The sequence below is a fragment of the Lissotriton vulgaris genome, chromosome 5 (assembly GCF_964263255.1).
Source record: "Lissotriton vulgaris chromosome 5, aLisVul1.2, whole genome shotgun sequence".
Lineage (NCBI taxonomy): Eukaryota > Metazoa > Chordata > Amphibia > Caudata > Salamandridae > Lissotriton > Lissotriton vulgaris.
Window position 1 is genome coordinate 1,984,305,652 of NC_141693.1, and position 26,067 is coordinate 1,984,331,718.

The window sequence follows — 26,067 nt, forward strand, 5'->3', positions numbered from 1 at the left end:
AGGTGAATAAAGGCAAAGGCAAAATGCCTGAAGAGAGGGGTAGTGCCCTACTGGGGTGCGTCTGGGAGGTCAGACTGGATCACAGGGGGGCAGTGGCAGTAAAGGCAAGGTTCCTGGGTGGTCATGCTGGACCAAGGGAGGCTTAAGGTCAGACTGGTTCACAGGGTCAGTGAATTCCAGGGGATGGCATCATTGAGCCCTTCAGTGGCCGTGGACAGGCGATATATCCACCTTTGCTCTTTGTTAAGCAATTTTTTGTCATTGTTAACTGGGCTGACTGGTATCTGTTCGATGACTGTCCAGGTGAAGTCATTTGGGGTGTGGCACTGGGTGATAAAGTGGTTTGTCAGTTTGCTTATGCTTTTTTTGCAGCGCATAGTGCTGCGGTGCTCCGTTATCCTGGTCCTCACTTTGCGTGTGGTCATTCCCACATAACGGAGCCCACATCTGCAGGTGAGTAAGTAGATTACGTTTTGTGAGTTGCAGTTTGTGTGGCTCCTTTGGGACCATATCTTGTTCGGTTCCAGGTTGAGGGTCTTCGTGTGGGATGTCAGGTGACAGACACTGCAGTCATTGCATGGGTAATGACCAGTGACTTTTGGCATACCCCAAGCATTGAGGATGGTGTTCTCAGGTTTAGGTGGTGGTTTAGGTCTGGTACTGACGAGTTGGTCTCGGAGATTGTGGCACCTTTTGTAGGCAAACCTCGGGGGTTCCCAATTCCTTTGTCCGGAGTTAATGATTCTCCAGTTCTTCTTTATGATTTTGGCCACTTCATTCGAGGCAGTGTTGAAGGTAGTCACGCATGTTGTTGGTTGAGCGTCAGATTCTTTGATGACGTCTTCTAGTAGTGCGTCACGGTTCTGGTTTCTTGCTCTCTTCTGAGTTTTGTTGATGATCGCCCTTGGGTAGCCTCGGTGCTCTAGTTTTTTGGCCAAGTCCGCTGATAGTGACTTGTAGTCGCGTATGTCTGAGCAGTTCCTTCTGATACGGAGGAACTGGCCAAATGGTAAGTTTTCTTTTAGAGGCCGTGGGTGGAAGCTGTTGAAGTGTAGCAGTGAGTTCCTTGCCGTTGGTTTGTGGTAAGTTGTGGTTGTCAAGGTTCCACTTGTAGCTGCTATTTCCAGATCTAAGAAGGGAAGTTGCTTATTACTGGCTGTGCAGGTGAACTTGAGGTATGGGTCTCTGTTGTTGAGCCATTGTAGGAAGTTGTCCAGTTCTTGTTTTGAGCCATCCCAGATGACCAATATATCATCGATATATCGATGCCATTTCAGTATATGGTCTTTGAACGGGTTGGTTTCTACATTGATGTGGGTGCTTTCGAAGTGGTGGACGTATATTCCAGCTACACTCGGCGCGAAAACACTGCCCATGGAGGTTCCATTGGTTTGCAGGTAAAAGGTACCCTCATACTCAAAGTAGTTTTCTTTGAGGGCGAGGGCTGCACAGTTCATGACAAAGCTCCTTGGTGTCTGGTATGGCCAGGGGGATTTTTCCAGGATGTCCTTTAGCACCTGTAGGGTGGCGTCTTGAGGCAGGCTGGTGTATAGGCTTTCCACGTCCAGTCCTACCAACAGTTGTGTCTCAGGGTCAAAGGTGGTGTTGGCAATGGTTTGCAAGAGGTGCTTGGTGTCCCTGATGTAGGTGGGCGTTTTTTGTACCAGGGGGTTGAGGAAGAAGTCACAGTATCTGGACAGTGGCTCTAGTATGGAATTGATGCCAGATACTATGGGTCTGCCCGGCGGTGGGATTACCCCTTTGTGTACTTTAGGTACTGTGTAGAAGTATGGGGTTTTGGTGTTTTCCGGGCAGAGGTATTCGGCCTCCTGTTTGGAGATCTCCTCATTATCTGCTGCCCTTTTGACAAGGTCGTGCACTGTGGTGCGTAGTTGTTCTGTGGGATCCCGCTCCAGTCTGCGATAGTTCCGGCTGTCGCTGAGTAGTCTCCGACATTCAGCGTCGTAGTCTGTCTTGTTCAGTAATACTATGCCGCCCCCTTTGTCAGCTGGTTTGATTACTAAGGTGGGGTTGTCTTTCAGGCGTTGTATCGTTTGCCTGTCTGTCCATGACATGTTGTTGTAGTGGTTGGTGGGATTGAGTTTCTCTATGTCATGGTACACAGCCTGTTCAAAGGTTGTTATTTCGGCTGGCACGGTTGAGGGTGGGGGGACAAAGGTGGACTTCACTCTGAGTCCTGTGGTGTTTGTGTTGTCCTCGGTTTGGGGCTGGTCTTGGTTTGACTTTTCAAAGAAGGACTTCAGTTTCAGTTTCCTGAAGAATTGGGCTAGTTCCGCTTGTAATCTGAACTTGTCCAGTCTTGTGGTCGGTACAAAGGATAGACCTCGCTCCAGGACAGACGTCTCTGTGCTGGAAAGTGGGGTGCTGGACAGGTTGAACACTAGTGATGGTTGGCAGGTGGGATTGTCTACCTGCTTGTTCCCGGGGTTGCTTCTTTCGTCTTCTGACGAGTGTTGGAGCTCACCGGGTTTTCGTCTTCCCAGTGTACTTGTGCATTGTTGGGCTGATTTGTTCTTCTGCGGCCCCGGGGTCTCTGGCCCCGTCCTAAAAAAGGAAAATTGTTGCCCTGGTTACCTGCAAAGTATGGCATTGGTCCTTGGGGGTACATGTTGGGGAAACCAAAGTAGGGGTTCTGCATGTGGCCTAAATTAGGTGGGAAGCCGAAAAATTGGTTTGGATGTCCTCCTTGCCAGTGATTAGGCCATCGCTGTCCTCTTCGTCCTCTGCCTCCTCGTTTTTGTGATCCACTGCTTGAATCACTGGAGACGGAGCTGTCATCCCCTGAGGAGTTGGATGTGTTGGTTTCCTTGGTAGGTGGGGTGTAGTTCTCCTCCGAGTAGGGGTATACTTTTGCGTAGGAGAACTTCTTCAGATCTTTCTCAAATTTTTTGAATTTGGCCTGGGTTAGGTAGTCCTTGTACTCGTTTACCTCCCGGTTCTGATCGTCAAGTTTCTTCTTGTACGATGTTATCGTGGCTTTGAAATGTCTTTCAGTTTCTTCTATCTCAAGGGATAGGGTGTCTGACAAACGTTTAGCGGTTTTTAGGATGAGGATCATCCAGTCTCTGGTACAGTGCCATGCTATCTGGGCCCAGTCCTTCCTGAACGTGGGGTCGTCGAGGAAGATCCTGGGTGCATTTGATACCAATAGCCCCCTGGGTGCAGAGTTGGTTCTAAGGTATTGGGCCAGTATTGTTCCATGTAGAATGGTGCGAATCCTGTTGCGCTTCTTTTCTGTTAAGGTCTCCCAGTCCGTGGTCTGTGCGATTGTGTTAGAGATGTTAAAATCGGTTTGGAATGACGGGTCAGACAGTATGTCTGTCAAGTCACTCTCAGAGAAAGTCAGTCCATGGTTTTCAGCCATGGTTGTAAGTTCTCTCACAGCTGCGCGCTGTCGATAAGTGCGAGAATCAAGAGGGAGAGAGAGGACCAGATAGCTAGTCCAAATCCCCGGGTTATATGTAAGTAAATCAAAAGGAGACTAGCTAGAAAGGGGTTAGTATGACATTATTTTGTTGTTGTCATAGCGACTCAGTGTTGTTGGCGGTGGCACCTGTTGGGTGTCTTTAGAAAGCCCTCACCCACCAACCTAGTTGGTGGCATGCTTCATCATCGGGCCCACCCAGTGACACCTAGCGTGTCCCGGGTGTGCTACGACGCCTGATTACAGCGGAGCAGGTATGTCACTGTGTGTGCGGTGTGAGGTGTGTAGAGAAGTGAGGTTAAAACGGCTTGGCGGATGGAACAATACTGGCCCAATACCTTAGAACCAACTCTGCACCCAGGGGGCTATTGGTATCAAATGCACCCAGGATCTTCCTCGACGACCCCACGTTCAGGAAGGACTGGGCCCAGATAGCATGGCACTGTACCAGAGACTGGATGATCCTCATCCTAAAAACCGCTAAACGTTTGTCAGACACCCTATCCCTTGAGATAGAAGAAACTGAAAGACATTTCAAAGCCACGATAACATCGTACAAGAAGAAACTTGACGATCAGAACCGGGAGGTAAACGAGTACAAGGACTACCTAACCCAGGCCAAATTCAAAAAATTTGAGAAAGATCTGAAGAAGTTCTCCTACGCAAAAGTATACCCCTACTCGGAGGAGAACTACACCCCACCTACCAAGGAAACCAACACATCCAACTCCTCAGGGGATGACAGCTCCGTCTCCAGTGATTCAAGCAGTGGATCACAAAAACGAGGAGGCAGAGGACGAAGAGGACAGCGATGGCCTAATCACTGGCAAGGAGGACATCCAAACCAATTTTTCGGCTTCCCACCTAATTTAGGCCACATGCAGAACCCCTACTTTGGTTTCCCCAACATGTACCCCCAAGGACCAATGCCATACTTTGCAGGTAACCAGGGCAACAATTTTCCTTTTTTAGGACGGGGCCAGAGACCCCGGGGCCGCAGAAGAACAAATCAGCCCAACAATGCACAAGTACACTGGGAAGACGAAAACCCGGTGAGCTCCAACACTCGTCAGAAGACGAAAGAAGCAACCCCGGGAACAAGCAGGTAGACAATCCCACCTGCCAACCATCACTAGTGTTCAACCTGTCCAGCACCCCACTTTCCAGCACAGAGACGTCTGTCCTGGAGCGAGGTCTATCCTTTGTACCGACCACAAGACTGGACAAGTTCAGATTACAAGCGGAACTAGCCCAATTCTTCAGGAAACTGAAACTGAAGTCCTTCTTTGAAAAGTCAAACCAAGACCAGCCCCAAACCGAGGACAACACAAACACCACAGGACTCAGAGTGAAGTCCACCTTTGTCCCCCCACCCTCAACCGTGCCAGCCGAAATAACAACCTTTGAACAGGCTGTGTACCATGACATAGAGAAACTCAATCCCACCAACCACTACAACAACATGTCATGGACAGACAGGCAAACGATACAACGCCTGAAAGACAACCCCACCTTAGTAATCAAACCAGCTGACAAAGGGGGCGGCATAGTATTACTGAACAAGACAGACTACGACGCTGAATGTCGGAGACTACTCAGCGACAGCCGGAACTATCGCAGACTGGAGCGGGATCCCACAGAACAACTACGCACCACAGTGCACGACCTTGTCAAAAGGGCAGCAGATAATGAGGAGATCTCCAAACAGGAGGCCGAATACCTCTGCCCGGAAAACACCAAAACCCCATACTTCTACACAGTACCTAAAGTACACAAAGGGGTAATCCCACCGCCGGGCAGACCCATAGTATCTGGCATCAATTCCATACTAGAGCCACTGTCCAGATACTGTGACTTCTTCCTCAACCCCCTGGTACAAAAAACGCCCACCTACATCAGGGACACCAAGCACCTCTTGCAAACCATTGCCAACACCACCTTTGACCCTGAGACACAACTGTTGGTAGGACTGGACGTGGAAAGCCTATACACCAGCCTGCCTCAAGACGCCACCCTACAGGTGCTAAAGGACATCCTGGAAGAATCCCCCTGGCCATACCAGACACCAAGGAGCTTTGTCATGAACTGTGCAGCCCTCGCCCTCAAAGAAAACTACTTTGAGTATGAGGGTACCTTTTACCTGCAAACCAATGGAACCTCCATGGGCAGTGTTTTCGCGCCGAGTGTAGCTGGACTATACGTCCACCACTTCGAAAGCACCCACATCAATGTAGAAACCAACCCGTTCAAAGACCATATACTGAAATGGCATCGATATATCGATGATATATTGGTCATCTGGGATGGCTCAAAACAAGAACTGGACAACTTCCTACAATGGCTCAACAACAGAGACCCATACCTCAAGTTCACCTGCACAGCCAGTAATAAGCAACTTCCCTTCTTAGATCTGGAAATAGCAGCTACAAGTGGAACCTTGACAACCACAACTTACCACAAACCAACGGCAAGGAACTCACTGCTACACTTCAACAGCTTCCACCCACGGCCTCTAAAAGAAAACTTACCATTTGGCCAGTTCCTCCGTATCAGAAGGAACTGCTCAGACATACGCGACTACAAGTCACAATCAGCGGACTTGGCCAAAAAACTAGAGCACCGAGGCTACCCAAGGGCGATCATCAACAAAACTCAGAAGAGAGCAAGAAACCAGAACCGTGACGCACTACTAGAAGACGTCATCAAAGAATCTGACGCTCAACCAACAACATGCGTGACTACCTTCAACACTGCCTCGAATGAAGTGGCCAAAATCATAAAGAAGAACTGGAGAATCATTAACTCCGGACAAAGGAATTGGGAACCCCCGAGGTTTGCCTACAAAAGGTGCCACAATCTCCGAGACCAACTCGTCAGTACCAGACCTAAACCACCACCTAAACCTGAGAACACCATCCTCAATGCTTGGGGTATGCCAAAAGTCACTGGTCATTACCCATGCAATGACTGCAGTGTCTGTCACCTGACATCCCACACGAAGACCCTCAACCTGGAACCGAACAAGATATGGTCCCAAAGGAGCCACACAAACTGCAACTCACAAAACGTAATCTACTTACTCACCTGCAGATGTGGGCTCCGTTATGTGGGAATGACCACACGCAAAGTGAGGACCAGGATAACGGAGCACCGCAGCACTATGCGCTGCAAAAAAAGCATAAGCAAACTGACAAACCACTTTATCACCCAGTGCCACACCCCAAATGACTTCACCTGGACAGTCATCGAACAGATACCAGTCAGCCCAGTTAACAATGACAAAAAATTGCTTAACAAAGAGCAAAGGTGGATATATCGCCTGTCCACGGCCACTGAAGGGCTCAATGATGCCATCCCCTGGAATTCACTGACCCTGTGAACCAGTCTGACCTTAAGCCTCCCTTGGTCCAGCATGACCACCCAGGAACCTTGCCTTTACTGCCACTGCCCCCCTGTGATCCAGTCTGACCTCCCAGACGCACCCCAGTAGGGCACTACCCTTCTCTTCAGGCATTTTGCCTTTGCCTTTATTCACCTCCTTGTTCCCCTAGCCTACAATCCTAGTGGGACAACCATGCGTCCTCCTCATCCTCCCAATAATGGGATCTTGCCTTTGTTCCCCTAGCCTCAGTCATAGTGGGACAACCATGCGTCCCCCTTACCCTCCCATCTAAAAACGGGATTATCTGGCACTTGAATTACATTCTGTGCCTGTAGTACTATTCGGCACGTTTTACTATAATCCAACTTTAAGTCCCGAGTGCGCATGCGCTAACTCTATCCAATCGCGCCGCACTCTTGCGCAACCACGCATGCGCGAACCACTACTTGGCCGCGCATGCGCTAAACTACCCCTCGCCGCGCATGCGCACGATAAAACCACCTTTGCACGCATGCGCGAAGCTAGCGGCACTACTCCGCGCATTAGCGCGATACGAAGGGCACTCACCTGAGCACAATTCCGATCCAAAAAGCCAGTCTTTCTACTATTACTCTTCCCTCCAGGTGCCACTAATCATGCAGTTAACGTTAGTATAAAAACCGGCCACCACAGCCATTCATTACCGGTTATGCGAAGGAGGCACAACAGGTCCCACGCTGAAGCTGACCAGAAATCCTGTGAGTATGCTGAACATCTCTACCATAGGTAAGCGCTACCCTTTCTCCCACAGGTCTCCTTACCCCAGTGGTCCTCTCTCTCCCTACCAGGGCCACCCCTTGCCTCTTCAATAGCCTTGGAGTACAAGCAAGCCTAAAAAAGCGTAAGACAATGTGCTTGCGCCACAATACTTCACTATTCACTACTGCAGTATTTTTTACCGCTGTTTTAACCACTTCACCCTCGAATTTCAGTGCGATTCCACAATAATGATACCACCAGTATCATTACACTTGAGCCGCTCATAGCCTGCACTAATCCGCTATTAAGCCGGCTGTCATAATTATGCTCAATATTTTCTAGTGACTCTTTTTTCCTATGTTTGTCTTGTCCCTGTCTTTCATTGTTAAATGTACAGGTGATCTTGAGAAGGGAATCCCCCCTCTCACAGTTAGATACACTTTAGGGCGTGTAGACACATAGACTACACTACACTTACCCTAATTTTAACCTACACATATTTTTATTGTCCTGAAGAAAGCCAGATTAATATAAGGCACTGGCTGAAACATGTTGACACACCAAGGACGTAGGAGGTCGTAACCCGCCTCTAACGTCCCACAGCCTTATTTTTAACCGCTGACGGAGGCCCTTTTAATAAAATCTTCCCACTCCAGGGACCATCCGCCAAGCCGTTTTAACCTCACTTCTCTACACACCTCACACCGCACACACAGTGACATACCTGCTCCGCTGTAATCAGGCGTCGTAGCACACCCGGGACACGCTAGGTGTCACTGGGTGGGCCCGATGATGAAGCATGCCACCAACTAGGTTGGTGGGTGAGGGCTTTCTAAAGACACCCAACAGGTGCCACCGCCAACAACACTGAGTCGCTATGACAACAACAAAATAATGTCATACTAACCCCTTTCTAGCTAGTCTCCTTTTGATTTACTTACATATAGATTACATTGGCCAGAGAGATCATTTTGTATGGAAGAGGATAGGGCTGAGTGGGTGAACCTTTAAGGCATTCCACAGAGGATGCTGGGCCACAAGGTCAGAGTTCGATCTCCGGCTGTGATGGAGGTGATTTAGGTATAGAAGAATTCAGTGAGCTTGTTGCAACAGTCTAATGAGGAACTGTTGTTGTTGGAGGTGGCAGAAGGCTGTGCCATTTGTTCAGTTGTCTATGCGATCTACAAAAGCTGTGCGATTGGCGCTCTATATCTGCTGGTGGTTGCATCTTAGGGTGGATTTGAAGATTTCTTTATACATGGTATCTTGACTTTTTCTCCATTTGAGCTCCAGTTGCTTGTTCTTCTGTGCACCAGCTGGCCTGTGGTCCAGCTCTTGCCTTGAGGGGAGCCATGCTGTTGGTACTTGCAGTGATCCAGCTATTTCGGTTCTTTATGGCCTTCTGCAAGATTCTTGCCTGCGAGAGGGCGGAAGCCTGGTTCTCCATTCTAGCTGCAGCAGGTGGGTCCGGTGGTGGTTAGTCTGTGGTGGTGCGGGATGGATATGCTAAAACTGACAAGAGCATGGTCTGTCCAGGTCACAGTTGCTAGCTTGTCGACTGGTTAAGGAGAAAATCGTGTCTGGTGGTGTGGGTGGGTTCAGTAACATGTTGAGGGTGGCTGAAGTTTCTGAGCTTTTATAGAAGGTCGTAGAGTTTTGGGACGGTGTGGTCTTCTAGAAGAAAGTTAAGAGCCCTGAGAAGAATGAAGGTACTAGGGTTGATGATGAGGGGCGGGACAAAGTCTATGATGTCACAGGTGAGATTGGTGCAGGTCCTACTGGTCTCTATAAAGGTTCCACCCTAGGAGAAGTTGGCGGTGATGCATATCTTGAACATGAGGTATTTCATGACGCTGGCGGGGGTGTCCGTGTAAGTGTCGTAGCTGTTGGTGTCTTTGAATATGATAGTGACTCTGTGCTTGTACTGACAGTCTTGCCCGGTGATCTTGTAGTCAGCCGGGATGAATGCAGCGATATCCAGTGCAGAGTTTGGGGTTATCCACGTTTCTATGAAGAAGAGCAGGCCCAGAGTGCGCCATGCAGTAGGTCCACATCTTCGTAAGCAAGCGGGTGTTGAGGAACTTGTATGGAAGTGTGGCATGTTGTGTGGGTGGTGGTTGGTCTGTGTGAAAGTGAGTGGTGGCTTTTAGGATGCTATTGGTGCAAGAGTGGTGGAGTGCAGGAATGATTGAGAACTTGCAGAAGGTGCATGTGAAAGCTCCTTCTGTGTTGTGTGGTGCGGTGTGGCAGCCAAAGTTCAGCACTCAGAGGAGCACTGCAGTGTAGCAGAGGACCAGGGTTCCTGGTGCTAAGCACGGTCCAGGAGTGGATGGCACAGATGAGCATGTCTTTGGGCTATCTTAAGTACATCTGCAGGCATTTGCTGCATGTCCACCCTACAGCTGCCATTAAATAGGGTCTAGGTGGGGGTAGGAGTGCAGGGGATGGCGGATAGTGTGCAGATAGATGATGGGAAATGATTTCTTTTTGCTTGGCTTTTTATGAATAACCTTTTGGGGTGAAATCAATGATGTCACTTCCTGTGAAGGTGGATGATGGAGAATGCAGTGATGTCACTTCCTATGCCGATGGATGATGAGCTACCCTCTTAGCAAACATCAGAGATGTAACACCTTTCAGTTTGTCAGATTTGTATTAACTTTTACAAATTCCCTGTCATGAATATACCGCTGGTGAGATATTGGTAATGCGATTCCAAAATTGGTAAGTGACAAAGGAGGACAAATGGGGTTTGTGTGTGGGATGAGTGGAGAGGACAATGACAAAAGGAAGGGACCGGTAGGGCAGGGCCATAGCATTCAGAGGCGTAGTCTCTTTGTAGTAAGACAGCCTTGTTGCCTTGTGTTTGAGCTGGAAGGGTTGATTTTCTATGTCTGATTCCACAACCTAGAGTAGACTTTAGTGGGTCCAAAGCTACACTTCATATAGTTATCCCAAGGATTATCTGATGAATGGCCTCATTTGGCCACCTCTCTTACTCTCTTTAGTTGATTAGGAAAAAAGCATGAGTCTTACTGAATGTAGAGGTGTTCTTAAGGGTAGCCTGTGAAACCACAGAGCAAAACATCCTGGAATTTAAATAATTTAGACTTAAAAAATACAGAATTAAAAATATAGGCTTGCCAAAAAACTGAACAAATATAAACATCTACTTACACATTATACCTATACATGTATTTCCTGCAGCTTGTCCTGCTATCAACCACTTATCCCGAGATAAGCTAGAATAGTAAATTGACCCTGTCCTACAGAAGGGAATTTAACTCTAATAGGAATTATTTGATGTTTTGGCAATCTATATTTTTACATCTGTTGTCCATGTTTTAATTTGGACCTGTTTATTTGAGCTCATCATACAAGTGCCCCCTGCATTCCAGCAGGACAATGTTGCTGTGATTTCCTTTGTAGTAAGCTAATATCATAAGCTGATGAAATACAAATTGAAGAATTTAAATTTGATACCAACTGTGTCTTTTTCTGTTGCCCGCACTAAAATCTCTGCTCACAGTTGTACACTAATGTGCAGAATCAGAAGTGCTTACAAGTGTTTTGCCATTTGGGACGTGGAGATGGTTGGATGAAGGTCTCTCTGGTATATTAGGGCCCCGGTTACAAGTTGTGTGTAGTGGAATTCCATCCTACACCATTATACGTGGCCTGGTGTTCCCTTTCCTGTATTTCCTGGGTGCAAGAACACAGGACCTGATTTTACTACCTGAGAAATCAAGTCTGTCCTGTTTAATTGTATGTCACACAACTCACCTGTAAGGGTACCCAGAGGCTTGAGAGAAGGTCCTCGGGCGTCCTAGAAAGGCCTAAGGAAAGAGCCAGGTCTTCAGTTTCTTGCAGAAGTCAAGGACTAATGGGGTGACTGTGATGTGCCTGGTGAGGTAATTCCAGGCAAATAAACTCCCATTGAGAATGGGCTGCAGTGCAAGCCTGGTCTCAGTCCAAGGACCCTGTCCGACCCTCCACTGAGGCACGGTGAGACCATGTAATTATTCTCCATGCCAGAGAACATCTTCCCCTTCCTTGCTCCCCTCCACTTATCCCCCTTCCCTTGTCCTTCCCACCCTCCCCATCTATTTTTCTCTTTTCATCCCTCACCAACCACCTCACAGACATTTCGCTCCCTGCTCATAGCAGATTGTAAATGTCTGCCTTAAACCTCAAGGAGCTTTAAACTCCATTTGGAACTCACCCCAATTTAGCCCGTCCGGCTTGGTTATTCTCCATTCCATGGGATCTTCCTTGACATAGGAGGAATTATTTTCGAGACTGCCTGGTGATGAACATTTCAATCACCCAGAATCTCCACACATGACCCTTTTCGCTTTTAATCGGGCTCCAGGACTTTTCTAGGCACTATGCTTTTTTTAGTCACCAATGCTTTCTAGGTTCATCAGTGATTCCATACGGGTGAGCGGGCGATTGCCGTGCAACGAAAGTCCAGCTGACAAGCTGCTGTTTGTGTAAAGAGACAGAATGGTATTATTTACAGTCGGAAACAACAATTACAAGTAACAGTGTGCAGAATACAAATATTGGTCTGGATGGATTTCTTGTCATGTGAACTGGGCCAACTTCAAAGTCTCTTTTAGGAAGACTTAGCCTATCTGGCTAAGTGTGTTCATGTCCTTGCAACAATTGCAATATTTTAAATATGCAAAATAGAAAACTGAAAGTCCTCCCTTTAATTTTAACAGTCGCTTTTTGTTGCTGTTTCAGGAATTTATCTTCTGGATATCATCTACATTGATTCTGCGTACCCGGCTTCTGGGAGCATCCTGGAGAACGAACAGAGGTCCAACCAGATGAACAACATTCTCCGGATCATTGCGGATCTACAAGTGTCCTGCAGCTATGGTCAGTACGGCTATCGTGCATTCACTGGTCTTGTACAGTGCTACATTCACCCAAGAACCTCTTCACTGTGGCCCGATACTCAAAAGGCCACCGCATTTGTGGCAGAGGGCCCATATTCCTGGTGGGTGTCCCTCACTGGTGGCATGGCCTCTTTACTGCAGTTACCCATTGCGGAGCTCCCACCGCGAATACGGGCCCCTATTATGACTGTGGGGTATCCACCATGAGTGCAGAGGCCCTTTATGAATCAGCCCCGGTGCTTTGCAAAGAGGTCGAGAGTGGGATTACCCATGATTTGCATATTCATCAATGAGCCCATATGGGTGAGCTGGTAATTGTTGTGTAACAAAAGTCAAGCTGACAAGTTGCTGTTTGTGTAAAGTGACAGAATGTACACCTATCTAGTTAACAGTCCATTTTTGCAGTATGCTCATAAGCAAAAATGTTTGAGTGCAGACTAGCGTTGTGCCCTGACCTAAGAGCACGAGTGAGTAACGTCATAACCTTTGGAGCGACTTGATGCTCCATCCACCAATTGCACAGCCAATTCAAAATATATTCCACAGACTACATCATAAATTGAATAAACCATTTTAAATCCATTGTAATCCTTCTTTAATTCCATAACTTTGTCTTTACTTTCTCCATTCATGTAAAGGCTGCATGTTTCACAATTTTTTCGTGCCCCGGTCGCTTCAGCTTCCGCTGCCTTTTCCCATTCTGCCTGCATTAATATTACTGTTTATTTTGCTATTGTGATTACATTCTTGCTTGCGGTCGCCCAGTCCGTATTCGGACTCTTGCCACCCCCTGCCCCTGTCCCAGCTCTACTGGCTTTCTCCAGTTCCTCATGGCATCCTCAAGCCACCTCCCCAGGACTACTTAATGGAGGTCACTGCACTGCACGACGGCATGCAGCGGGCGCAGTAAAGGCATTCCAATGGACAGCCGTCCGCACCTGTCTGTGTCTGGAGTGCGCCCAGCACCAGAAACCCATGTTCCACAGTCCGCCACCGCAACTCTGCCTGCGAACTCCAGAACCTTGAGCCCAAGCAATGTGACAACAGCTGCTAAATCAATTCTCCCCTTCCCCAAAGGACCCTTCACCTGCCTACACTGCCGCCTCTCCTGCAATGTCAGAACCCTAGCTACAACCAAACTGCCTCGGACAAACCCTCCAAAGACTTCAGCTCCAATTCGCTTTACTGAACGTCAGGTCCCTCTGCAAGCACGAAGAGACATGTTAACCGCCCTTGCACCAGGTGTGATGTTCATCACCAAAAACGGTCTCACTCCGCATCTGCAATCTCCACCACTAAGCCCCCTGGATACAAAATGATCCACCGCAACCGCCCCAACAAACCCAGCAGAAGCATTGCCATCATCCACAAAGACTCATTCAACTGCACCGCCCTGGATGACAACACCACATCAATTAGGGAACACCTCAACTTCCAGATCAAATCCAACGCCACAACCACCATCAGAGGAACCCTTGCCCTCAGACCTCCGGGTCCGCGCACCAACTTCTGCCATGCCATCCCGGACTTCATCACCCCTCTAGGGATAGACTCCAGTCACTACATATTGCTGGGCGACCTCAACTTCCACCTCGAAAACCTTCAATACTACAACACCTCCCAAAAGCATCATTGGGCTCGCTCAACAGGTCACCGCCCCCACTCACAGTGCATGACACACCCTGGACCCTATCGTCTCCACCAATGACCGAGCAAAGTTATCCCACACCACTGAGCTGACCTGGACAGACCACAGCTTAGTTCTCTACTCCATCGACTGCATGCTGGAAGCCCCCACGAGATACCCCGCTTTTCCCGGATGCAACTGGAGTAAAGTCACGAAAGCCCTATGGACCGCCACACTGAACTAAACCAGACCTCACCTCGAAAGAGCACTCCCAGCTGAAGAACCACCAAACAAGCCTGTTGGTTCACCCCCAAACTTCTGACTCTAGAACACCACTGAAAGTAGCTAGAAAGACTATGGCGAGCAAACAAGACTCCCACAAACCACAACTCCTTCAAGACCACCCTCAACAGCTGCCATCATCGGCTCAAGGAAAACAAGAAAGAAGCCCTCACCATCCTCTTAGAGGTGAACACCAACCAAAGATTTCTTCAACAATGTCTGAGAGTTCCCCTGCCCCTCAGCTACAGAGAACACCATCCACCCTCTCAAGCCCTCTGCGACACTCTAGCAGACTTCTTTCACTGCTAGATCACAGACATCTACAGCAACTTCAACCCCCAACCCACAACCTCGACCACGCCCGCACCCCATGCAACTACGCCCTCCACCGAATCAGAGAATTGAAGCAACTGTCACTGGAAGACACAATCTCTATCATGAGCTCCATCCACTCCGGATCCCCCTCGGATCCATGCCCTCACCACATCTACAGACTAGGAAGTGAGGCTGTCGGGTGCTCCCTTGCAGGACTCCTCTACACCTGCATCACCACGGCCACTGTACCTGACGGTTAGATGCATGCAGTAGTCAAACCCCTCTAAAAAAAAACCTCAGCCAACCCCAAAAAACAAAAAAATGATGACCCATCTTGGTCTTCCCCATCTCCAACAAAGTCTTGGAGAAGGCCATCAACCTTCAACTCACAAACTTCCTTGAGGAAAACAACCTATTCTGCCTCTCCCAGTCAGAATTCCAACCAAACCACAGCACCGAGACTGCCATGATCGCAGCCATGGATGAGATCAGATGCCTTCTTGGCCAAGGCAGCGCAGCCACGCTCATCCTCCTCGACAGCCTTCAGCACAGTCTCTCACCATAATCTCATCTCCACACTCCACCACATAGGCATCCAATGCAAGGCCCTCCACTGGATCACCTCCTTCCTCTTTGGACGAACTCAGCGCATCCTCCTTCCACCCTTTGCCTCTGCATCCGAAGACATCATATGCAGTGTTCCCAAGGGCCCCTCCCTCAGTCCCACGCTCTTCAACACCTACATGACACCTCTGGCCAACATTGCCCACAACCATGGACTCAACATCATCTCCTACGCCAATGACACCCAGCTTGTCCTCTCCTTCCCAGAAGACCCAGACACCACTAGACACTTCTTCCAAAGCACCTTAACCAACATCTCCACCTGGATGAAAACCAACTGCCGGAGGCTCAACTTGGACAAGACCTAGGTCATCATCTTCGGAATCAAGCCCTCCCCTTGGGACAACACCTGGTGGCCCTCTGCGCTCAGCCCATCACCCACCCCGTCAGATCATGCACGCAATCTCAGAATCATCCTAGACTTCCACCTTACCATGCAACAACAGATCAATGCCTTCTCCGCTGCCAGCTTCCACACCCTCTGCATGCTCTGCAAGATCTTCTGCTGGATCCTCATCTCAACCAGGAAGACTGTTACCCAGGCCATCATCTCCAGCCGACTTGACTATGCCAAAACCACCAAACAATTCCTTAACCGGCTCCAAACCGCCCAGAACTTGGCAGCGTGACTCATCCACAACCTCCCCAGAAGATCCAGCATCACCCCTCCCCGTTGAAGAAAGATCCCTCTTTTATTCTCCTCACTCACGCCTACAAAGCCCTCCACAATACTGGGCACACCTACATCAACAACCGCCTGACCTTCCACCGACCAACCCAAGTGCTCCACTCCTCCTCCCTTGCATTAGACCATATCCCACGCACTCACCGCAGCATATGCGGGGTCCACTCCTTCTCCTACCTCGCCGTCAAGTCCTGAAATGACCTCCCCCACCACCTGCGCACTACCCCTTCTCTGAAGGAATTCAGCAAGCAGCTGAAAATCTGGTTCTTCAACCGCCACCCCTCTCAGATCGAGGATCGCTCACACGCCACAGTGCCTGGACCCCCTTGGGGTGACAAGCCGCACTTTACAAGCCCCGCTGATTGCTTGATTGACTGTTGAGTACAATTGTCTAATTGCAAACATTCTGCACACTAAAAGAGACCCATTTGAGCCAGTTTGAATTAAAGGGTCTACCGGGCTCTGGAGCAGGATTGGATCTTGATATCCAGACCTTTTAATGGAGATCAAGTTGACTTTCATCCAGTTTTGCACTTCTTTAATGCACTTTACATTCTATTGGTGTTTCTCAGAACTCCTTTACTATTTATGGTAGATCTCTGTGTCAATCATGTACATGTGTGAGCAGTGGTGTAGGTGTAATTTATGAAAGTCACTAGGGTTATTAATGTGAGGGCAAAATGTTAAGGACAGGGACACTGAAATTAGTTTAACACTCAAATATAGCAGTAAACAACAAAATGGTGACCAGTTAGCCTTTGTGAAGGGTCTTCCACTGCACAGCAACCCTGTCGCCATGTTTTTAGTAGCTTTTGATCTGTTTGAGATAGATTTTTCTTTTGTTAAAAACTACAGATTATTCAGCATGTGATGGCTTATGTGGCAAACCCATCAAATCCATAATAATGCAGTAAAGGCACAGCTGCAAAATTGCATAATTACATAATTACATTGAACCTGTTTCAGGGTCAAACAACTATTGGTGGTGACTTCAGAGAGGGAAGCAACTTAGATCGACCTTTTTGATGTTGTTGTTCGAGAAGGAAGAGAGCCAAGTTAAAGGGATTGCTCAGATTCCATTGACCAGAGCCTGGTGATTGAGCAGGGGGTAGTGGGGAATGTGCCCAATGCCACTGAGGAGTCAAGCAGTAATCCACTGACATACTTGTCCTATGTCGCCAGTGGTGAGCAGCTCTTCCTTGTCCCTGGCATGGACGAGAACTTAAATGAAAGTCGATCAGCGGGTTATTGGTCTCCACGCAGATGGACAGTTGAGCATCTTCTAGTATTTCTAATATTTGGACCACTAACATGATGAATACATTTGTAAATCTGTATAGCAAGTCCTCAATAGACAGTGATACATGTTGTATTTGGAGAGGTCATCTACTCCATTCTCAATTACTTATTTTTTGATCTCTGCATGAACGGCAGCCTCCTGCTTGTGCCAGGAGCTTATAGATTTAAGGTCTGATTACAAGTTTGCAGTGTGGGAGCGGGCCGCCATGCCACCGTCCCGCTTCCACACCACCAAAGTCATCTACACACCGCCCATCAGATTATGAGTTAATTTGTGGTCTGGCGGGCAGTGCTTTGGCGGTCCCACAGCAGTGCCTGTTAAGAAGGCACTGCAATGAGAATGCCTGCAGAGAGGGAGGCACAACATGTGCCTCCCTGCATGCATCCTCTGGCCCAGCGGCAAAAGGGGGTCCTACGGGCCCCCCCTTAGTTTCCTCACCACCACAGTTTTTGTGGCAGACTTAACACAATGAAAACTGTGAGGAAATTCCTAATATGCTTGGTGGTGCTACAGCGGCACCACCAACATATTGCTGGGCCAGACCGCTGCGCCATAGCAGAAGGATCACGGATCTCCGGCGGTTGTGGCAGTCCTATGGCGGGGGTACTGCCATGCTTGTAATGCAGATGTCAGACTGCCAGTGCTGCGGATCCCGCCAAGCCACCGCGAGTTTGATTGTCCGATGGTCCGCCAAACTCGTAATCAGACCCTTAACCATAATATATGTCTGTTTATTTAAAAAATGCAACAATGTCACTTTAGGTGTCTCTTTAGAAAGTGACTCCTAGATCTGCGCAAAGAGTCATTACAAATTTTGTATTACTATTCAAGTGTACACTATTTACACTAAAAAACATTTTTGTGAATTAGGAAGAACAAAGTACTGATTGTCATACAAACACATTAAATTAATCCTGGATCCAGAAAAAACAGTCCTATAAGTTTTCCTTTTGAACTTCTCAATGAGTTGGTTTTTTTTTCAATTTTTTTTTTAATTATAAAATGTACTTATCCGAAGATATATACAGTACAGATCACCAGAACCTGTTATTTAGTTGGGGTGTTCACCAGGACCCTCGGGTTTCTGTAGGGATTCTCTTTTTTACATGTAATAATCCTAGTCTAATCTTACTATCTGCATTCCAGGCTTTGCGTCCCATTGCGAAATAAATTCGCCCTACTCCAATGGCTGGCACGGCATTCTTTTACCAAGCCTTATTTCCCTGCAACACCATTTCTATTCTCCCATTTGCACATCTGGTCATTATTCATAAACAGATGTGAATGTAGCTCTTCCTGTAAAAAAAATTGTCTTCGTCCCCCGTTCTAAAGTGTAGTAACTTGTCACTCATTTGGGTAGCTATGAACTATTAATCTATCAATCAGTTAATTAGTCAATTAATAAGAGGAAGGAAAAACAGACCAGGATATCCTTGGCAAAGAGGTTGTAAGAGGAATTGGACAACATTTCCTAGAAAGTTTGTGTAGAGAGCAAAGAGGAGATGGCTCCAATGACAGAGCCTTAGGCACTTGGCTCTGGATGGCATGGCAGGCACAGATGCTTGGGAGGAAGAGGACACAGAATGGGAGGAATCTGCTAGTTAAGAGGAGAAGCAAGGAATGCAGAACCAGTGGTTTCCAAAATTGATGTTGTTAGGAATTTGTTGTTGCCATACGCATGAAAGGTAGTGAAGAGGTCATGAGGCATGAGACTATAGAAGAGGTGTTTGTTGGGTCGAGGGTGAAGAGTTTACAGCAAATTGCAGAGCCCTTTAGAAGATGTTTATTAAGCATATATGAAATTTATACAATTATCAAGAAATTGACAACAATTATTTACTCATTCATTCATTTCCTTCACTGGGGCTGTCCATCTCACCATGATTTGTTTTCTGAATAGTTGGACTTTTTGTTGTGTAAGGTTTAAGTCAACTGTTCAATAATTATGTTTCATTATCTTGATATTCCTCGGTTTTTTTATTCAAGTTCACATTCCAAACATGATTTGTGGTTTTCGGAGTTTTTTTTTTTTGCAGTTTTATATAGCGGGAGCTCGACCCGAAGGTATTGGGCGCTTTGCATGAGCACCCGTTACGCTACACAAGGACACATTCGTTTTTTTTGTGTTTTTTTTGGGGTAGGCACGGGAGATCGGGAGATTAAGTGATTTGCCCAGGATGTGGAGTCGACCACGAGGCTCGAACCTTGGATTTCCAGCTCCAAAGTCGGCAGTTCACAGTTTACCTCCTTTATGCCCTTTGTTCAGTTTTGCTTTCACTTGTTTGAGGGTTTTCTCCTCCTGGCGAAACAGTCATCAACAAGCAGCAAGATCTTTTTAATTGTAATTCAAGCATGCCAACTAGAAAATGTGAACATCATAGCTGCCATGGTTTCAGATTGCTATGTGTGACATTTTCAGAATTTCAGTGTAATTATGAGTGACATTTCAACGGCTATGAGTGACACTTTCTCGCACGCAAAATCAAGCAAAGAAGAGGAGGCGAAACGTATAAATATCAGAAATTCCATCTATTTGAGCAATGAGATCGGCTTTAGGATCATGTGTTCAAACACACATAGTTAAGCTAATAGAGTTCTGACCAAAAACTCTAGAAAACAGGCAATTGAGTTTCTCCATCTTTGCATGAAGGATGTGAAAAAACATCCCTGTATCCATCAGGACTGCCTCAACACTGCTCCAACTGAGGAAAGAGTTGTAGATGCACCTTTTTAAAGAGCAGGACACCACAATGCAGTCATATTGCATGTCTCCTCACAGAACCCAGGTTCCTCTCCCATCACTCGCTGACTATAATCGTGCCTTGACCCTGTACATCACTCCACTTGTCTTGCTTTGTGCTATTAAAATAGCATATACTTAGAATAATCTCCCTTCACAGACATAGAACTTCAGGGTAATCTACGTGCACAGGTGCAAGAATGCAAACGTTTTGCTTAGTCATATATGGCGACTAATAACTAGAATGTTACAAGCAGAGAAGCGATGTTAAATACAATAATCAAATAAAACAATCTTTTTATTTAAAAAGTAACACTTCAGATCTGGATAACAATGTTGGAGTGATTTTAAAATTGTATTGTTTGCAGATATAGCCCTGCATCTGGTTGTTTCTCTTAACTTTTTCTGTTTATTTGCTTTTCTGTCTTGTACCCAAACTCAGTTCTAACAGTGCGCCTACCTGGAAGCCCACTCTGCCTGTGCCCTAACTTAGCTCCAGGAGTTCCTATGGGCCCTGGCTGCCTGTGCGAATACTCGGATGTAAACGCATGAAAATCCCCATCTGCTCTGCCGACAGAACATGACTGAGATGGTGAAAGATTTAAGGCTTTCCCTGCAGTACTCGAGCTGCCCTCCAGCAGAGATAGTGCCTATAATACAGGAGATGGGCTGGCGTCACAGAAACGGAGGCTAATTTATCGGGGTGGGGTAAGAAGGAGGGAATACATGTTTTATTTATGGGTATTTTTATATAGCGAGTACCTTAATGTAATTTTTTTAGGGTGATTATAAACAGTTACAATGCTAGAATTCAAAACTTAACAAAAGAAGTAGTGTTGTAAAGCGTTTTAGGACCCTAGTGTAATTTTCCCGATTCCTGCCCTTATATAGGTATAAAGTACCGTATCCTTATATAGGCATAGAAATCTTAACCATATTTAGACATAGCTCATGCAATCCTAATACGGCATGGCTACTTCCACTAGTTTCGAAAATCTACAACGATTTCTTGGAAAAACACGCCTTCAGCAGTCAGGAACTTCCCCCTGCTTGAATATTGATTTATCCAAGAAGTCATGGAGTTTTCAAAGAACTGAGATTCTTTGATGACGTTTTATGTCCAACCTTACGTCAAACTCGGCACCTTCAAGGTATAAATATGCCCACACTTGCCCAAGCGAACACACAGTGGTTTGGAGCTGTTTGACTATCTACTTGCCCGACGCTTCTCGCTGCAGCAAGTGCCGATGGAAGCCGACCCTCCAGCAGACGCACTGAGAGAGACGCTGTCTTTTCTCCTGCTGAGAAATCCAGCTCCAGTGTTTCCAGGCTACCCTTGCGGGTTGTTGGGAAATCAAGTCCTGCGAGAGAGATACCAGACCTCCTACATTCTAAAACCAAGGTACTGAGCTGATTAGACTCTAAGAGAAATCTTGGATAGATTCTTGGCAGAAAGAATACTAAAACTTAAGCTACACCTTAATTACTCCTTCCCTCGTACTAGACCTAGTTTAGGTACCCCGTTGTAGGCGTATTTTAGAAGCACCAGTTGAGTACTTTTAGTATTTATTATTTATGTATGTATTATATGTATTTTATGGCTTAGAAACCATATCATGCTTTTACAGTATTATTTTATAATACTCTTCATACTGTACGCACTATACTTTGCAACCAGTATAACGATTGTAGCAGTTCATTTCTTCTGTATGAGAAAGAAGACTGTTCAACAAATATATTTTATTGAAAACCCCCGTCTTTCTATTTCTCTACACTTCTGGTGAAACGAAGCATGCACGATTGACTGAGTAAAATAACTATCTATTGTTTGCCTGACTCTAGAGATACATTTCTTATTCTTGGGAAACACAGTTGTCATGTTTATGCGGTTGTCAGAAACGAATCCCTTCTTGGTCATTCGAGAACGTTTCTAGTGACCTCTGAGCTAGGTGGCACTCACAATTAAGTCTAATATGTTCGATAGAGACCTAGTTGACCTCAGTCCTATGTCTAATCTATAGGATATATTATTGCAATGCGCAGAGCCTATTGGGAATATAGGAACTACACTGCTGTAGGTTATACAGTAAGAATGACCATTAGTGAAACAAACGCTTAGTACAACAGTAAGCCAGTGATATTTGTGAGCAGCGCGCACCTGATGAAGAGGAGCTGGTATCTTTCAAAGCCAAGCGGCGAGTCGGAGTGAGACCGTAATACAAACATCTCCACAGAGCTGAGAGCAGATGGTTTAACTATTAGGAACTTAGCCCAGCAAGCAGCACGCCTCTCGGGGCAGCAGGGAGCCCGTACACTGGTGCCGCTGGTGGCACGCGCTGGCAGGTGGCAAAATGCTTGACAATGCATTTCAGTGCGGTGATGCGGAACAACGCACTGAAACGCGTGAGCTTCACACCTGATGCATGATACTTAGCAGGACTGGAACATCATTTTTCATTTCAAGCTTAATTTTTGGTGAGCTTTCATTTATACAATGAGAAAAGAATATATAATACTATAAAAGTATTGTGTGCAGAGCTTCACTGTACAAAATGGTATTGTGCATTTGAAGAACAATAACAATTCTCTGTATGGTCTATCTTAAGCAGAACTATTTTTAGCGTTAATTAAGGATAACTGTAACATTAACTGTTACAAAAATTACCATATTTTTGCGATTTTGGCAGGGCGAAAAACTCCTCATGTTTCATGATGTGGCAAAAATGTTCCTTGACATGAAATCAGCTGGAACAAGCCAGACACGTTAAATGAAGGCCAATGTGAGCTGAAAAAAGATAAACTCAAAAAATGTTTGTGGCTAAAAGTGCTTACTTTATTTACTAAACGAGAATAAAACACGTTGAAATAAAAAACAAAAACTCATTTTCTTTGGACACATCTCACATTTCAGAAGTCAGATAATTCCTGGGGCTAGCAAGCTACTGAGCTCGATGCATAAGTACTTTACCACTATCAGAACCTCACTTCGAGAACTAACAAAACAAGGGCAGTCGTTCATCTGGACCCCCGAGTGTGCCAAAGCATTTGCGGACATCCAGAAAGCTGTCACAGACTTGGATCACCTTGCTTACGTTGATACTTCCATTGCACTCAACTCATGGTGGATGCTAGCCCAGTGGGATTGGGAGGTCTTTTAGCCCAACACAAGCCTGGTCGCAACTCTTTTTGGAAAATCGTTGTAGATGCAAACAGAATCCTAACAGAAGTGTAAAGGGCATACTCTCAACCAGAGAAAGAGAGCCTGGCAGTGGTGTGGACACTATCTCATGTTTGTATATGGGAAACCATTCACAATTGTGACAGACCACCAAGCTCTACTAACGGTATTCAGCAATCTGAAAGCCAAAATACCACCACGCATTGTGATACGTCTGATGGACTATGACTTCAGAACTGTCCACAAGACTGGGAAAGGACACAACCCTACTGATTGCGTGTCGAGACACCCCCTGCCGGCCACTAGACAGACACCTTCTATGGCTGAAGCGTACATTAACTTTGTGCTGCAACAAAACATTCCACCACAGATCACAGTGGATGACCTGATGGAAACTATGCAAGACACCATGCTGGAAGCAGTGCAACACATCATGAAAAGTACTTTTAACTAACTCCCAAGTTCAATTTACAAAATACAACTGATGTTCTTGAAATACTTCTTTGTATGTCTTCCCATGCTCTCAAAAGAAAAAACAATCCCCAGGGCTTTAAACAAATGTCTGGTAGAAAGCTCTTGGCTGCAGCAGCAAAGTGTCTTGAATGTCTAGCAAATATGCTGTGGTCCATACTGAACGTATAATCAATATCTTCAAGATGCCCATTTCCTACCAACAATCTCTATAAGAGTTCTGTGGCCACATGTGAATTGTAGTTTCTGATTCTTAGCTTAGGCACCTTTGCTTAGTACGTTTTCCCAGCTGCACCAAAGTTCTGAGTGCATTGCCAATCATTCCTACCCCAGAATAAACATAACACTTATACATTCCTTCATCGGAAGATCGCAAATGCTTAATTTTCAATTTAGCCTGTTCACAGCAATCCTATGAAGAACAGACATGTCCTGGTTGAATATTTCTTTCCTGCCCTTCCTACTTCTACAGTGTTGGATTCTGAATATGAGACAAGCTCTCACCCAGATATTCTGGCTACAGAATGCCAATGCCCCTACACACTCATTCATATCCTCAGTATCTCACTTTCAACCACATGCAGAGATCCAGTGGACATGTTCCCTGTTAGGGTGTGAATTATTATATGGAAAATCATCAGCAAACACCATCTATTGTTGGTAAAAATGAACTAGTACATCAAGTATTGTTAATCACAAATATCCGGTGCATATCATTAAACTAAATCTTTTTGTAAAAACGTTTCTTCACATGTAAAAACTTTTCTTCACATGTAGCTACATGTGAAGAAACGTTTTTGCAAAAAGAAAGCGCGAAGATGTGAATAAAAAGAATCTCTTGAAGAAACAACGAATGGAGTCTGTGCTCTAATTTTAGCTTAACTATATGTAGCAGCTGTTTGTGATTAACAATAATTGATGTACTAGATAATGTTTACCAACAATGATCTTTTTCCATATAATGTAGCAAAGGGCTAGACTACTCTGGGGAAGGTTATGGGATTGTTCTTCCTGATCTTTGCATCACCTATGATTGTCTTTACAATAAGTCACTAGAAGTGATGGGTGTGATTTGTTGTGTCTCGAGCCCAGTTTCTGTAAATCACTAAGGGTACGAATTAAGTTTTCAAAATCAACACCATAACTGCATATTTTTTTGGTCCTGGTCCCCTGACATGAGGGTATTTTCTCCCTTGTACACATAAGTCCACCCCCAGACTAGAGTAGAGGAACACCATCTACTAGATCTGCTGAGATGAGCACTCGCCCCTCTAAAGTTGAAACGTTCTTCCACAGCCCACATGTTCTTTCACATCACTAATAAGTGTAAAGACTGTTTCTCAAAGCCAGGATATTCTTTAACCCATTGGCCACGGGGGTAATTTCCCCGCTGTGCTGGGGGCTAGGGGGGCGTGCACAGCGCCCCGGTGCTCATGACGAGCTGAGCTCGTCACGGCCACACCCATTTCTGTAGAACGTTCAGCACAGCGGGGAAATTAGCCCCGTGTGCGAGCGTTCTGGCCGTTATGAGCACACGGCCCCCGTGGCTCATGACGAGCTGAGCTCGTCGTGAGAATTGGAGGGGTTAAGTAACTTTCCACTGTCCACAGCTCTGCTGTCAGGGCACCCCCTCTGCCCCAGAGAATGAATAGGACTGACTGAGCTCAAAACCTACAGTCCAAACTTCATGATCCTCAGTGAGAACATCCCACCCTCAGAAACCAGCCATCTCTTTCTCCTTTTGTGACATAACAGAACATTTCTTCGTCTCACATTTGCAATAACTTACCTACCTATTAAGCAATTTGAGAACTTGTAAGCCAGCCTGCATGAGAATGTTAATACATGTGTGTCAAGTACAGGTTTAATAACCGTATGCATGTTTAGCGGATCCCCGTTTTCAATTTTACTTTGTCACTAGATGACCTAAGCACTCCCAACCTTGTCATTAAATGTATTTGCTCTGTTGAGCAGTAATGCCTGAGGGAAGGGGTTACACAAAGTTATCCCACTCTATCTGAGCAGTAAGAAGAGCTGAGTCCCTATTCTACTGTCCATTGGCCAATTTCATCAGAAACCCTACAGGAGACCAAGGTGGACATGTCTCTGCTTGCAGTGGTTTTGGAGTCTGCATGGTTCCCTCCTCCATGAGGCCAACTTTGCGGCTCCCCCTCTGAAAGTGAATGGGCCCTTCCTTGCAGTCACACCTAGCATGGGGGATCTCAGTGAAACGCCATGCATTTAGCTGACAAGATTAGGCCAGAAGAAGTCCATCTCACTGCTGACAAACCTACCAGTGGTGTTTGGAGGTGGACTATTATTTGCCTGGTTATGGTCTCATCCAAACGGGGTCCTTTCACTGATGGCGGCTCC

The 26,067-nt window shown here is 46.3% G+C and overlaps 1 protein-coding gene across 1 annotated transcript in view; it reads left to right on the forward strand.

Annotated features, from left to right (window-relative positions):
- The window catches only part of RALGPS1 (Ral GEF with PH domain and SH3 binding motif 1), a 1,949,641-nt gene that overhangs the window by 1,363,937 nt on the left and 559,637 nt on the right, over positions 1-26,067 (forward strand). Inside the window, exon 10 of the mRNA XM_086924714.1 lies at positions 12,315-12,452. Within this exon, the coding sequence (XP_086780840.1) occupies positions 12,315-12,452 (138 nt within the window). The remainder of the gene's footprint in view (positions 1-12,314; positions 12,453-26,067) is intronic.